The 13,421-nt window shown below is 36.9% G+C and overlaps 1 protein-coding gene across 5 annotated transcripts in view; it reads right to left on the bottom strand.

Annotated features, from left to right (window-relative positions):
• Positions 1-12,797, bottom strand: part of Hgf (hepatocyte growth factor) — an 84,894-nt gene extending 72,097 nt beyond the window's left edge. The window contains exons 1-4 of one of the 5 annotated variants that reach the window (XM_031380033.1): positions 12,590-12,797; positions 12,210-12,380; positions 5,190-5,355; positions 1,457-1,569 (exon numbers count right to left, since the gene is read on the bottom strand). In XM_031380033.1, the coding sequence (XP_031235893.1) occupies positions 1,457-1,569; positions 5,190-5,355; positions 12,210-12,300 (370 nt within the window). In that variant the 5' untranslated portion in view covers positions 12,301-12,380; positions 12,590-12,797. Of the gene's footprint in view, positions 1-1,456; positions 1,570-5,189; positions 5,356-12,209; positions 12,517-12,589 lie in introns of those variants that run through there. The other 4 variants (XM_031380034.1, XM_031380037.1, XM_031380035.1 and 1 more) reach the window with 4 other exon arrangements.
• Between the last annotated feature and the right edge of the window lie 624 nt (positions 12,798-13,421).

Genomic DNA, 13,421 nt, shown 5'->3' with positions numbered 1-13,421 from the left:
CACATCAAACAGACATAAATTCTTATTTTGAATACATGATATAATCTAACTTCAGATTATTCTTCATCCTTAATTTGGATTAAGTTATGTATTGACGTGGGTAAGGCATGGTGACTTGATTGAATAAATAAACCCAAGAAAATATTAAAAACAAAACTTAAGTTACTTTCAAAATCTATTTTAAACTCTGAAATAAAAAATAAGGCTGATTTGTCTTATCTAGCTCAGTAAAATTGTGTGGGTTTGTCTTGTCTTTTGTTCCTTTATTCTCTGTCTGTGTGTTTCTCTCTGTCTCTCTCTGTCTCTCTGTTTCTCTATGTATCTCTGTCTCTCTGTCTCTGTCTGCCTCTCTCTGCCTCTGTCTCTCTGTCTCTGTCTCTCTCTGTCTCTGTCTTTCTCTCTGTCTCTCTCTTCCTCTCTCTCTCTGTCTCTATCGCTCTCTCCCCCTGTGTGTGTGTGTGTGTGTGTGTGTGTGTGTGTGTGTGTGTAGATTAACTACATTGGATTAATTATTATTCCCCATATTTTTACTAACAGCCCAGTTTTTAAAGTAGCTGAATTCTAAACAGGGGAATATTAGATATCAGACAATAGGATATGCAGGTCGCCGACTACAAGAGGACTGAATAAAAAAGGACTCATGATTGACCACTAATAAGACTTCATATGTGTGGAATTGTTCAGATTTATAAAATTGTTCTATTTTCTACTATTAGCTTCTATTTCAACATCCATGCAATTGACTTAAAGATGTCTATATTTGGCATCTATATTCTAAATTACTGGGACACAATAGGTTCTTGTAACAAAATAAGTAGGAAAGGATTATTATCAGAAGTTCAATTCATAATTGCTATTTCACATGGTGAAATATTTAATTTGTAAAATGTATATGTAATATTCTATAATTAACTCATTAATATATTTTTGCTTTTAAGCAATATATACTTCATATACCAGGTCATTCATATATAATATGATACCACATAATTGATAAATTAGCAAATAATCCCAATTCCTCATTCAAACCAGTTTTTAAGCATGTTTATATGAATTTAATTTACTTTCCCCAAATCTCTATGCTTTGTTGTCAACCACCATTATGATATGAGCTACACCAAGGCATTATAACTTAAAACACTATCTTAATGCTACAGTTTGCCACATTATGATGTACCCTGATTTAATAGCCTAAGTGGCATGTTAAAATGGGAAGAATATACAGAAAAGACAAGCTGATGAGGGAGAGGGATCTAACTTAAGCCTTTCTCTATATTGTGCACTGACAGTCATCATATTGTCAGAGATCTACTTTCCTTAATCTTATTCAATGATTGACTGTGGCACAAATCAGAATCTGACCAAAACATCCACAGGGAAGACATATGTGGCAAGGAGTGCCAAGTATATTTTATCCTTCATTTCTTTATTGAATGCTTAAGAAGAAAGCAGTTACCTTTGTTTTCATACAGGTCAAATTCATGACCGAACCCTTTCTTCACTCCACTTGACATACTATTGAAAGGATACCAGTAGCATCGTTTTCTTGACTTATCAAAAACAAAGGCCCTGAAAAAGACAACTGAATGAAAAGAAGGAAGACAACAATTTAACAGTTTTTTTTAAATAAACACATGGTTTCCCAAGAAGACATATAGAATGTAACATTATTACATATGGAAATACAGTGAGGTGTGTGTGTATGTGTGTGTGTGTGTGTGTGTGTGTGTGTGTTTCCTATTTTGAAGGAACAAAGAAGAAAGACAAAGCAAAGGTTTTGTAAGTACAGATTAGAAAATAGATCAGTACTCTGTGGGAAGTATTAACATTAATCTCAGTGACTTATGAAAAAATAAAGGTTTTAATAGGTAAATTATTACATACAACAACAACCACCTTGATTATTTCTGAAGGCTTTTATTATTTTTTAAAAGCTTCCAGTTAGTTGGAAGTTTTGTTTGTATTTATATGCAAATGATTTATTTGAGTTACCATAAGTAGCTTCCAAAGTTTTTAGGTGTACAGATATATTCTAAAATGACATATCTTCTTGATCTGGTGATATAGTCCTGTAATTCCAGCTATGAGGATGCTAATATTGGAGAAATGTACTTGAATACATTACATAGGCTTACATAGGCTTACATAGGCTACAGAGTAAGTTCAAGACAGACGTGAACAACTTTGCAAGACACTGTCTCAAAACAAAATGTAAAATGGCTAGGAATATGGGACAATGGGAGAGATTTTCTAGCATGGGTAAGGCCTTAGATCCTACCCTCTGTCCTTCAAACAAAATAACTGAAATGGTATTCCTTAAAATGCATTAGGATGAGTATCCAGGCTCCGGACACAGATAGCTCTATGGTGCTCTCACTCTCAGCCAGAGAAGCTTTTTAGTGAAGTTGGTAGTGATCCATGCAGATTCAAAAGGATAGAGAAAAAGGAACTGTAGGAACCCAGCCATCTTCCTCATGAGGCTCAAGAAATATCATAGAATAGAAAGGGGAAAGTAAGAGGAGAAAGCTGAGGAGGAGGAATGTGAAATGCTGTCCCCAGACACAACCTGGCTTGTCCACACAGCAATTCTCAGCAGCTCTTTCTTCTGCCTACACAAGACCAAGCCAGATGACAAGTCCAGCAAGGAATGATAACAGGCTACTGATGATGTACCCTTACTTGAGGCACCATGGCCAGTTGATGGCTGATACGGGAGAAATGTTCATTTTCTTTTTAGGAGTGTGGTCACTGGTAGAATGACCATACTTAAAAGCCATGCACATAGATAAGTACCATTAATTGACCTCAGTGGGTATCTATTTTTTTAATGAAATGAATTTGGCAGGAAGATGGCTGGGGACACTGAGAAGAGTTGGAAGCCCTGGAACTCAATAAAACCAAGATACATTGTAAACATAAAAGAAATTTTCAAGAAAAAAATTATTAGGCAAATCGCCACCACCAGAGAGTGTCTTAGGAAAGAAAAATTGGAAATGAAATGCTTGGAAACTGTCACATATAATACCCTTGTTTGGTAAGTCATAGAATGTGAAAGTTAATAAAGAGAATGGGAATTCAACTGTAAGGATGCTATGTTCCCTAAGTTAATGTTCCCTAAATAACTTTATCTGAATATATATTTCATTTCATTTCAAAAGCTATTATTATTAAAGAATATGCTTTTAATATATGTTCTTATGGAAAATGTCAACATACTTGTCCCCACCATCCCTGTAGCTAATATACTTACTTTTAGTCAGCTAAACATATTTTCCAAAACAAACTGATAAATGCCCCAAAGTACTTTACGTTTTTTAAGTAATTTCAATGACAAAAGGAGTTTTTTACTTTCCTCACATTATAAGAGCATAGTCTTTCAAGAAAAAGATATTTTTCCAAATTATTTATACTTCTATGTGAAGTGTGTAGGACCATGCCATTCCCTGCATTCAGTTTTTCTCTAAATTTACCTTACCCTAATTTTCAAGCTCAGCTTTACAAGTCCACTATGAACCGTACTTATCCTATTGCTCTTTCTTTACCCTTCAAGCCAGAGGAGGGAAGTCTCACTTGAACCCAGTTGCCAACAGAACCTCTCCATAAATTTACACAGCTCCGATGCTGATTGAGACTAATCTTTCTTGCTTTATTTTCGCCAATCTCAAGGCCGTTAATGCAAAAGTCAGAATGAAACACAATTATCCTAGGGATAAGCTTACAAATCCAATTCCCCTACCGTTGCCAGGAAATGTCATCCTGAGAGGGGCAGTTTGGATTTAAAAATAGAAAAGAGATAGTCTTTCTTCTGCCTAAGAGGCTGAAGACCTTCTGTGACCATGCCCTTCCCTACAGACACATAATCCTCATTTCTTTGAGACAGGGAAGACTAGATGGGAGTCTCTTCCCATGAAATCACTGAACTCTATATTCTCATAAAAAGCCACTGTGAAAGTAGAACATGCAAAAATTGAACATTGATAAAATTGTTACAAAAGGCTCATTTTTTAATAGCATGAATAAAATCAAGGGCCTCATGCATTCTAAAAAAGCACCCAACACTGGGTTACATCTCAGCCACATAATCTTTTGCTAGCAATGTATTTATTAATCACAAGAGTATATGTAAGAGTATGGCACAGATGCCTCTGCAGGCCAGAAGAGGACCTCAGACACGTTTCAGGTGATGGTGATGTCCCTGAGGTGGGAACCAAATCATGTCTCTGCATAAACCTCAACTACTCTTAACCACAAAATCATCTCTCCAGTACCCAGCTACACAGTGTTATTTTTTAAGGGACAAAAGAAAATAGAAAATAAACCAAGAATAAATATGTTTTCGAAGGATAGTGTGTGTGTGTGTGTGTGTGTGTGTGTGTGTGTGTGTGTGTGTGGTTTTGTAGCCCAGGCTAATTTTGAACTCATACTGATTTGCTTACTGTGTTTGGCATTATAGCACTCACCACCATACCTTTTTCAGGAAACATATTCTTATGGCTATTTGGAAGAATACCAGGATGAAATTTTCACCTTGCTCTTTCAAACTTGAAAGCTTTCTCCTCTGAGATCAACGACAAGGTAATAAGGGGAAGCCATCAAATGGTAAGAACTTCACTTCCTGAAGCCTTTGGAGCTTCTCAATGACTCCATCACTTCCCAGAAAGTCTTTCGCATCACTGTGCTCTAACTTCTTTGAAGCAGTCTCTGCTGCTGACACCAGTCACTCTAGGTTTTTATATAATTCTCTCAACACTTTTTATTGAAATCCCTACAGAGATGATGTAAGCTGCAGTAGCTTTTGGCTGCTGCCCAGTTCCTACCCAGAAAATACTTGCACTGCTCTGCTACAGAAGGAAACAAGAGACACAATATTTTACAATAATCATAATGATGATGATGATGATGATGATGATGATAAAAGTCAATCCTATTTGATTTTAGTTCAGTGTTAATTATTCAAAATCCATAACCAAAGTAACTGTGTATTTTGGAAGACAGTTTTCAGAGCCTCCTATACACATTCAATGTTTCCATCAGCTGAGAGTTCTGTCTCTGTTCTAATGAGTTAAAGCTAGACTCAAATTTATTCTAAAGGACTGATTGTGTAGACTACCAAAAAAGAAGAGAAAATATGACTATTACATATGTAATTTTTTTGAAAATTATTCAATAAATACAATGAAAAGGCTTACTTGCAAGTGAATGGAAAACCCCTGTTCCTGATGCACCTGTTGGCACATTCATCTGCAGAGTTCACTCTTTTGGTTTTAATCTTCAGTAATGGGTCTTCCTTGGTAAGAGTAGTTTTGGCTGACTTTTTGAATTCATGAAGTGTATTTCTTCTTTTCTTCTGTCCTTCTACCAATACAAAAATTAAAGAATTCAATGTGGAAGAAATATTTTTAATGATTACAGAAGAGAAAATTCCTTAAGGAACATCTTCAAATAATGATTTTATAAGGCATAGGGCAACACAACATACCTCAGCAGGAGGTGAGGGTAGGCATGAGTGAGGATGTTTAAGAGCAAGAGAGATGAGCATTACAATTACGTAAAGACAGACAGTTGCTTTGTAAATTCATTAATCTATGTCTTTTCAAATGAAGGATATATTGAATAATTAGGACAAGGTTCACCCTCAAAGAATAAATAACCCTAATGAATAATTATTTTAAAATTAGGACAAGGATCACCCTAAAGAAATTATGTTCTCCAGACAACATAGAATCAAGATCAGTGCCAGAAGCATAGCGTGTGCTGCTTTGTAATTAAACTGTTCATTCCCCCACAGCGGCTTCTTATGTAAGTTACAGTGCTAACTAGGTAACTCTATCCAAAGACAAGTGAGAAACTCGTCACTGAAAGCTCTTCATTGGACAAGTTCTTCTGTCTTGCTCTTTAAATGTATCACATTATGCACATTTTAGTGCCTCTCCTCTTTTTTTTTTGTACAAAAATATATTCAGTGTTTAGGACACAAATTTTCAGTTTCATGAAACTTTTTGTTTTGAGATCTGGCTAAACATTGTAAATCAAATGTATGTAAAGCTTCATACTTTAGTGTGGTAATACCATTTTCTTCATGAATGGACAAGACCTCTAGATATCATGAAACGGACTATAAAACCACAAAATAAAAGCAACAAGCCCAAAGTTTTTCAATTTATGCATAATTTGAAAGTAACAAGAACATGTTCCTTTATTCTCAATGTCCTAAAAGGCACCCCAATGTAATATTATTCAAAGTACTAATGATCATTCATCTATTAGACCAATTCATCTATTGTGTAACAAGTATGGAGCCACACACATCTATATGTCAGTTTGTATAATGGCCTTTATCGCAATGGTAGTTTAATACATTCATTTTCAACTGGAGGTAACTAAAGACATAGGAAGAAATTAATTAACCACTCCAAAGAGTTCAGGTTGGAGAGGCAGAGACCCAGCTTTGGAGCTAGCACTTAGAGCCACTTGCAGTGTCATCTTTTATCTAAGAATTGCTAAGAATGTATGTGGAAATGTGATTTATAAACATTTCCTGAAGATTTTCTTCAGAGCTATCAGTTGAAAAGAAGATTGTATGCCACAGCAGGAAATGCATTCCTGGTCTTTAAATGTGGTGAAATGTGTCAAGAAAAGAGAAGGAAGCTCTCTGTGCAGAAAAGTGGGAAACATGGCTACCAACGTGAAGTAAGTACCGAGAATGGCATCGTACTCTGATTGCCAGCAATCACTGGCTCCAGTTAGTTTACTAAGCATGCAGATGTGACTCATTAATGTCTATCCAACCCTGAAGTCCACAATAAATAAGAGAAAACACACAATTCTCTAAATTCCTAATTCTTTGCAAAACTCCAGAACATAGTTTCCAAAAGCCTGGTACTAATCCCTATAGCCATGCTTTTCCTTGGCCTATAAGATAACAACTGTTATGCTGTAAAAGATTATGTTTAAAAAAACCCTTGATGTATAAATTAAACCAACAAATCTATGTTATTTATGTTATTTAATCTTATTCAGGTGTGTTGTTAATATTTCATAATATGTCATTAAATGTTATTGGTAGGGAATTATTTAAAGAGTATGGGGCCCACATTGTTGCATAACATTGAAAGTCAGCATAAAATGTCATTTATACTGACTTGCCAAATGACTTTGTTTAATTACATGAAATCTCATGATATCAATTGTTCAATTTATAAAAGAAAAGTTAAATTAAGTAGGAGTTATTTGAACTATAATCTTAAGTAAATATTGAATGCACAATTAGCAATTGAAATAAAATGGACTTTTCTTAGAGTTTTGGTATTATTTTTAAAGTTTCATCACTTAACTTCTGATGGAACTGTCATTCTTACAACAGAGGAAAGCATGCTATTTTGAAGATTGGCATTTCTGTCACAGAATCTTGTTAAAGAGGAATATAAATTTTGTCATGAGTTTCTTTTTCTCTGACCTTATCTCACTACTTCCTTGGCACTCCTAAATATTCCACAATATGAAAACAATTCAATTTCTTATAAATTTGAATATTTTCTGTGATAGGAGCATACATTGAGAAAAATCTATTTAAAACAACTTTATCCAAAATTGACTATATGTATGTGCATATATATACATATATATATGTGTGTGTGTATATATATTACATATGTAATACTAATACATTAATGGATTGTATATATATGCATGTTGTATAGATATAACATAGTATCTATACAATATAGGTATATATAAAATCCATACACATATGTATGAATAAACATATAATACACACATATATGTATATATACATAGATAGATAGATAGATAGATAGATAGATAGATGAATTCTGCCATTCTGCCAGTTAAGAATATGGCATTAGTCTTATGTACAATGTGTTTTTGTATGTGTCTAAGTGTGAAATGAGAACATAAATGTAATTTGAAAATTACTAATGATAAACATTAAGTTCCTAAGACATTTAAGTAATTATCATTCAAAAACAGGGCCTCTGGTCAAAGCCATAAATGTGAGCGTGAAGACTGTTCTGTAGGAAAGAGGCCTCTGCAGTTCTTGGCTCTGATTAGTTTCACAGGTCCTCAGTTGTCCTATTGAAATGTGTTAATGTATGGTTTTGCCTCATAAAACAAGCTACTCTTGCTTGCTAGTAAGTGTTCCATGACTAAAGATCAAAAAGCATTCAGAAAAATAAAGAAATCCCTAATCTCCCTTTATTGCATAGTAAGTAGAAAGGCCAGCACTTTGGTGCTAATATGGACCATTCACAACCAGATACTAAGAATCGCTCCACACTATGGAGCTTCCCCTTGTAATCTAGTCCTGTATACTAGATCAGTAACTAATGACTCAAAAATATGATGTTCAAAGAGCCTATACATCAGTTAATTCATGTATCTATAAAAGTAATTACTTCTTCAATAAAAGAAAAAATTAAAATAGAAGTCATTCAAAATCAGCATCTGAAAAAGATTCCTTTGCTGGAAATAGATTTCTTCAGCCAGTATCAACTGATGCTTGTTTTACTGCAAAGAATTAAGAGATTAAGCTTAATTTGCAGAAAAAAAAACATCAGAAATATGTTTTGGTCAGATTTGTGTCTACTATTTTTAATATGTTTGTTAGTTAAAGTTTATAAACAAGAATATTAAAATAAAATCAAAGGTTAAGAGAGTACTGCAAATTTGTCTAGCTTTCCCATATTTTAAATTATGTTCCTTTTTCTTCTCCCAGCTTAGGAAAATATTCTGAGGTATGTTTCTTGAAGAACCTGAAGTCTCTATTTTAGAACTGAAACCATCAAGATTCTGGTGAAAAGCTATAAACAGAAAACAGGGTCAAGCCTATCAAGGTGGCTGAAGACAGACACATTTCTCCCACTGGTCCCTGGGCCTCACACTTGCTTCTCTCAGTACCTCATATATTTTCTTCTGTGTGGAACACCGATGGACTTCAAAGGAAAGTCATGCAAAGCAAGGATTTGCACGGTGTGGAAAGAGCAGGAATCTGGTTCCCCATAACTGAAAAAACTACCCACATGATTAGTGATTAACAGTTTGAACGGGCAAGATGTTAAGATGAAAGTCTACGAGTAATTGGTGGGCGGAGGCAATGGTTTGTGGCTGGAGATTTTTAACTCCTAAAGACAAGGATCCCTAAAAGATGCTCTCCAGTTTCCAGTGTTATTATTTAGGATTCAGACCTCAGTCTTAGACAGTAAATCACGCCCCCTTTTGGGAGAAGCTAAACTCATGGTAAATGAAGACAGTGAGACAGAGGAGACTTTGGCAGATTCAGATCAAGTACCGGGTAGTTAAGAAGCCACATACTCTCTCTGGGAGTTACGTAGAATCAATTGATCATGCTGAGCTTTGAGATCTTCCCCTTTTCTATTTCCTTTTCTTTATTGTAGATGCCCCATCCTGTTCTGTCTCCTCTCTTCTTCTCTGCCTGTAACTCTCTTTCATACAGCAATTAAAGCAACCACACTATAGTGGAACTTTGAGCGTCCTGTTTCTGCAAGATAGTCAGCTGCTGCCTCCAGTATCCACTACAGAGACCACTTGGTTTAGCATGACATTCAGTGCTACCATTTTCTCCCATCTCACTTGTCTAACCACAGGCTCTACTGCCACTAGGGACCCAGTACAATGGTCCTAAAATGTAACCTTCACTTGCTATCTGTAGGTCTTCTTGGAGCATCTCTTACACTTTCTTACATCTGCATTTCAGGCAACTTGTAGTTTCCTGACTAAGGTGCCATTCATGCTGTGACTCATCTTCTCATACTTGACGTGGGCACCACATACCTCTTAGCCCTTTTGTGGCTTAAACACTAAACTTTTAAACTCTCGAATATGCTGTAATGGACATTTTCTAACACCAAAATTTTGTTTTGTTTTGCTGTTTGATAATGTTGGTTACTTATTATCACTTAGTCAAATGAGTTTTCAAAGGTATGCTTATGATGGCTGCAGTGTTGCTGGCTTTGGTATAAGGGAAAAAATTAAATATTTCATCCACTTAGCATTTAGAACTTTCAGTTCATTTCCTTAATTAATTGAACTAATTAAGTTCAGTACCAAAGATAAAATTAAGACATTCAAACCTCAATTTTTGTGTGTCAAATAAATCAAAAATTGCAGGTCTCACCAGAACTAGGAAATTTTATTTTACAGCGTATCTTTTAGCGCTATGTACAGGTTGCTCTACCATTTGTTCAACTTTGCATCCCTCATGACTTATACATCAGGTAGTCATTTCATGTTCCATTTTCTTTAGCAGAGTATTTAATATTTGTTTAGAGTACTCTTAGTGTGAGTGAATAAAGAGGAATAGTATGAAGTAGATCAACTATCAAAACTGTTGGGATCATCCCCATCAAATATTTCTCAAAAAACTTAATAATGTATTTATATGATTAATGGCTTCTATTCATGACTGCTGCCTGTCAGCATAATAGAGCATTCTTTTACTATATGAAGAATATGAAGTAGCAACAAACTGTTCAATATTAAACAAAAATTCAAAGAACAAACTCTCATTACATATTCTAAGAAAGCTACCTGCTTCCTTTATGAAAGTTATTTAAAACAAGGAAACTGTTAAAACAAGGTTGCAAACACAGCAAACGTGGTCCCTCTTTTGATGACAATTTTAGCATTATCCATTTCAGAAATTATTCATAACATATATCTGTAATTCCCAATGGGCCTCCCCTGGCCTGCCAGCATACTCTCAGGCCATTCTCTCTACACTCAGGAAACGTAGTCATTTCAACATTAGCCAAAGTGAAATATAATTACAAATGTATATCTCCTGCCAAAACTGTGTAACGCACGCCAAAAAACAAATAGACATTGTCTATGGTCGATCTACTGTTTGGGTTTTCTGAACTGAAATCTTACATTAGCTCAGCTTAGCTCAGGTAACCATACTTCAATGTAATAACACTTTAATCTTTGAAAAGGGAAACCAGCAAACTGGACCAAGATTAAAACTTACACTAACACCCATAAATAAGCAATGCCTTAAAGATCAACCTTAATGTGATACATCTTTAAGTTCTTTTCCACTTGTCCAAGAATCATTGCCTACACAGTTTCAAAGGACCCTTTCCAAAGTATCTTTTATTCCACAAGGAATCGCTTCCCAGTGCGGGAAAAAACAGGTGTGTTGAATATATTTTGTTAGCACTAGCTACTTCTTGTATTGCATCAGATATTAGATCAGAGGTGTGATAAATGTCATAGTTAACTTATCTCAAATTGGGAGGCTGTTTCTTTGTTTTCCCAGTTTTAAAAGGTCACCTATCTGCTAGCTGTGCATTTATTACAGTCTTTATTTCCCTGTGCCTACCCTAAAGTTCACTGCCTTCTCAGGCTAGCAAGCCAGGCCAGCCACTACAATAATAATGCAACTAAATACAGATGTTTCCTCGACTCTTGATAATAAGAGATAACTTCCTATACCAGTAGATGAGATCCCTAAATGCTCAGAAAATCTGAATAAGTCCAAGAGTCTCCTCCTCGATCTGCAGATCAGAGGAAGACAGAGGGACAATTCTGCTGCATCAATCCAAGATATGTAAGTGTTCCTTCCTGCACTGCAGCATCAAGAGCGATCATCCCTACACCCCTCACCCCCACCCCCGCCCCCAGAAAGGGAGCTTGGAAGGAAAGCTTTCTGTTTCATTTTTATAACATGCATGTACTCAGAGCATTGATCTGCCTCCTCCAAATGAAGACCTGCATAATGTCAAAATTTGGACCTGAAGGTTGACTGGATGGACACTTATGGGAAATTCTCCTTTGGGGAAATCATGAGTCCCTGGTTAGATTGACCATCACTTTCCTCTCTTCAATTCAGAATCTGTCTGTCTTCGTTTTTTAAACTTGGCCAAACCAGCAAAGTTCCAGCCAGTGCTAGCACTTCATTCCTATCCCATAATTTTGGACTGCTTGGCTAAATGAAGTGGGGCCTGGTGGGGGGTGGGGGTATCACTGAGAGATTTTAATTATTTTAAATGTTTTTCAAACAGAAAAGGAATGTCAAAAGAAAGCATAATGAGAGGTTTGGAAGCTCCACACCACACATGGAATTAAGAAAGGATGCTGGAAATAGGGTAGAGGGCTTCTTGGAAGGAAAGAGCAAGGTCAGAAGGAGACTTAAAGCAACCACAATCTCCATGAAGCAAACGTAAACTTACCTGCATAGGGGATGGCGACAGGAAACAGGAGGAGGTGCAGTAGGACATGCTGCAGCAACAGGACCGGCAGAAGTTTGGTCCCCCACATCATGCTTGCAGTTCGAGCAGGCTGATCCCTCTGCAGGAGATGCCGGGCTGAAAGAATCCTGTTGCAAGCCGGTCGCTTCTGAGCTGCTTTTATTGCGATGAGCTAAGTTTGTTGTGTGATTAACTGGAAAGATCTAGGTCTGAACTCCCTCTTACGGTAAGAAACTGTTTAACAACAGCCCTTTACTCTCTTCCAGCCCCTTCCTTTCCTCAACCAACCTCCCCCCCCCCAAACAAGCAACAGATCCCAGCTCTCCCCTCCACACACTCCCCCCTCCCAGAAGGAAACTTACAAAGCAAAGGTCACCTGGCCCGAGGCCAGCTGCAATTTGGAAGCCTGAGCTCCAGATCCTTGTGGCTCCTATCCGAGTAGGGAAGGGAGGAGCAAGGCTCAGCCCAATCGCTAAGTCAAGGCACAGGCAGAACACCAATTCGCCCCGTTAGAACAGGAAAATGCATGTGTTTACATATCTATCTGGGAAAAGAGGAAGGGGAAGCAGCATAAGAAGAGAGCGGAGCAGCCCTTCTGGCAAATCAGCCCCAGCTCCTACTCTGCGAGCTTGCAGTACTGGAGAGATTCGGGGATGAACACTGTCCCCAGTTTCCCCTGGATTTTAAAGACAGTAAGAGCAGAGAAAGGGAGTCAGGGGTGGCAGAGCCCCAGGTAGAAAAGAGGGCAGGTAAGGAAAGGGTGTGGCCTTGACTGGAGAAGAAATAGCAAGAGAAACAAAGTATCCAGGTTTTCAGGCCAGAAAATTGCCCTGTCCAGTGAGCTCAGGATGAGCTTTCCTCAGAAGAACTGCCCCATACCACTGCAAAAGGATCCCAAATAAATGTTTCAGATGTCTGTTCTCTGGTGTATCTGTTGATTTCTCTTAAACCATCTAAAGGATAGACATGGCACATTGCATATCCCTGACATGCAGATAGATACTGGTCTTTTTGAACTTGTACACAGTTACAAATGTTCATATGTCAGTATGTATGCACTAAGACTTTCACTTGAGACCCGTTGGGCTATTTTAATTCCTAAATGACATCTTAACCTCTTTTCTCCTACATACCCCCACAGCATCGCACAGTCTTCAGGGACGGAGGAAGCAGGGGGTGCTCCAATTCCTGAGT

The sequence above is a fragment of the Mastomys coucha genome, unplaced genomic scaffold (assembly GCF_008632895.1).
Source record: "Mastomys coucha isolate ucsf_1 unplaced genomic scaffold, UCSF_Mcou_1 pScaffold19, whole genome shotgun sequence".
Taxonomy (NCBI): domain Eukaryota; kingdom Metazoa; phylum Chordata; class Mammalia; order Rodentia; family Muridae; genus Mastomys; species Mastomys coucha.
Note: the sequence above shows the minus strand (reverse complement) of the source record. Positions and strands in the feature narration are given on the sequence as shown.